This window comes from Verticillium alfalfae, genomic scaffold (genome assembly GCF_000150825.1).
Source record: "Verticillium alfalfae VaMs.102 supercont1.2 genomic scaffold, whole genome shotgun sequence".
Taxonomy (NCBI): Eukaryota; Fungi; Ascomycota; class Sordariomycetes; order Glomerellales; family Plectosphaerellaceae; genus Verticillium; species Verticillium alfalfae.
This window is the reverse complement of record NW_003315037.1, coordinates 1064514-1066517: the sequence shown is the minus strand read 5'-3', so window position 1 is coordinate 1066517 and position 2004 is coordinate 1064514. Positions and strand designations below refer to the sequence as shown.

General features: G+C 53.9%; 1 protein-coding gene across 1 annotated transcript in view; it reads left to right on the top strand.

The window, feature by feature from the left end:
* Positions 1–348: 348 nt before the first annotated feature.
* The window catches only part of VDBG_01790 (ATP-dependent RNA helicase DED1), a gene marked incomplete at both ends in the record, with an annotated part of 2249 nt that continues 593 nt past the window's right edge, over positions 349–2004 (top strand). The window contains 4 exons of the mRNA XM_003007556.1: positions 349–647; positions 701–894; positions 950–1390; positions 1449–1999. Of these exons, the coding sequence (XP_003007602.1) occupies positions 349–647; positions 701–894; positions 950–1390; positions 1449–1999 (1485 nt within the window). The remainder of the gene's footprint in view (positions 648–700; positions 895–949; positions 1391–1448; positions 2000–2004) is intronic.

The following is a 2004-nucleotide window of genomic DNA, read 5'->3' as shown; positions in this document are numbered from 1 at the left end:
TCACCCAGGCAAGACTTTCATCCTGTTTTGCCTCTTCAACGACTTCATTGATGCCCAGACATCAGCCACGGCTACATATAAAGAATCAGTTCAGCTGATCCCTGTGTACCTTCCCAGTCCTTCTACCTCAATATTGATTATTCGATCCGCTGACATCGAACACCAGTTGGTCCGCGTTTCATTGAGTCAACGTCGAGGTAAGACGCCATCTCCTGCCACCTGACCCTCAACATATGCGTCATCAAGCGTTGCCATGCTCTTTCCTCGCGTTTTCATTATGGCTCCTTCCATAAAGCTTAGTCTAACATTTCCTTCACCCACGCAGCGCGATCGCATACACCATCGGGAATGTCTGACTCCATGGATACGGGCACTCTGCGAGCTGCCCTGCCCGAAGGCAGTGCCCAGCACCCTCAGGGCCGTTCCGAGCACGCAGAGAAATGGGCCAACCCGCTTCCGTACGATTACGAGGAGCTTGCTCAACAGGGTCCTGAGGTCCCGGTCAATTGGGAGAGCAATGCTCGTGTCTATGAGTTTGACATGGAGCAATTCGGCGACGTGGGACCTGAATTTCCCGAGCTCGAATTGCAACTCTTCGGCCCGCCCGCCGAGCGTGGTCTCAACAATACTGGAATCTCGTATGATCGGTACGCACGGACATGCTCTCATGTTCCTTGCTGCTCTTGCTAACAAACCCCAGAATCACCGAGATCGAGGTCCAGCAGCGCGGCGATGTGCGAATCGAGCCCATTAAAGACTTTGCCAGCGCAGGCTTGCACCCTACCATGCTCAAAAACGTCGAGATGTCGGGATACCGCGTTCCTACTCCCATTCAGCAGTACACCTTAGCTGCTGTTCGCAAAGGCTTGGATATTGTGGCCATCGCCCAAACTGGTCGGTGGCTTTGCCCGTGACCCTCTTCTGCTCACGATACTAACATCTCGATCAGGTTCTGGCAAAACTGCAGCCTATCTCGTTCCTGTCTTGGACAAGTTGATGGGCAAAGCCAAAAAGTTGGCGGCTCCTCGACCAAACCCAGCATCCTTTGTACCCGGCGTTTCGCAGCCCGTTCGTGCTGAGCCTCTTGTCATTGTCGTATGCCCAGCTCGTGAGCTGGCGGTCCAAATCTTCAACGAAGCTCGTAAGTTTTGTTACCGTACCATGCTTCGCCCTTGCGTCGCCTACGGTGGAGGCCCAATACGCGACCAGATTGAGCAGCTCGGCAAAGGCTGTGACATTCTCATTGCCACTCCTGGCCGTCTCTGTGATTTCATCGACCGCCCTCATGTGCTCACACTTCGTCGGGTCCGGTATATGATCATTGATGAGGCCGACGAGATGCTCCACGATGACTGGGGCCAAGATCTGAACACCATCATGTCTGGTGGCGGTACGTGTCCTTCCTCGCAGCGGTTGAAGCTTTACTGATTTGAAACTCTTCTTTCCAGAGCAGGAAGAGGGAAACGTCAAATATCTCCTCTTTTCTGCTACTTTCCCAAAGGACCTTCGGGACCTGGCTCGCAGCCATCTGGCTGCATCACACAGCCAGATCAACGTGGGGCGCATTGGCAGCACCCACGGGAATATCTTACAGCGGGTTGTGGAGGTCCTCCCCGAGACAAAAAGAACGGTTCTCAAGGAGGTCATTGAAGCTCTCGACCCCTGTCGAACAATCATATTCGTCAATTCGAAGCGAGTTGCCGATGAGCTTGACGACTTTCTGTTCAACTCAGGCTACCCGTGCACTTCTATGCACTCTGATCGCACCCAGCTCGAACGTGAGGGCGCCATGCGTGCGTTCCGCGCCGGAACCTCGCCTATTCTCGTCGCAACTGGTGTCATGGCCCGCGGCATTGATGTACGTAACGTCAACCACGTTATCAATTACGATCTTCCCTCTGTCGATCATGGTGGAATCGAGGAGTATGTCCACCGAATCGGTATGTCTAGATATCCGAACGATAGCCTGGCGCTTGCTAACCATCGCCCGTTCTCCCAGGTCGC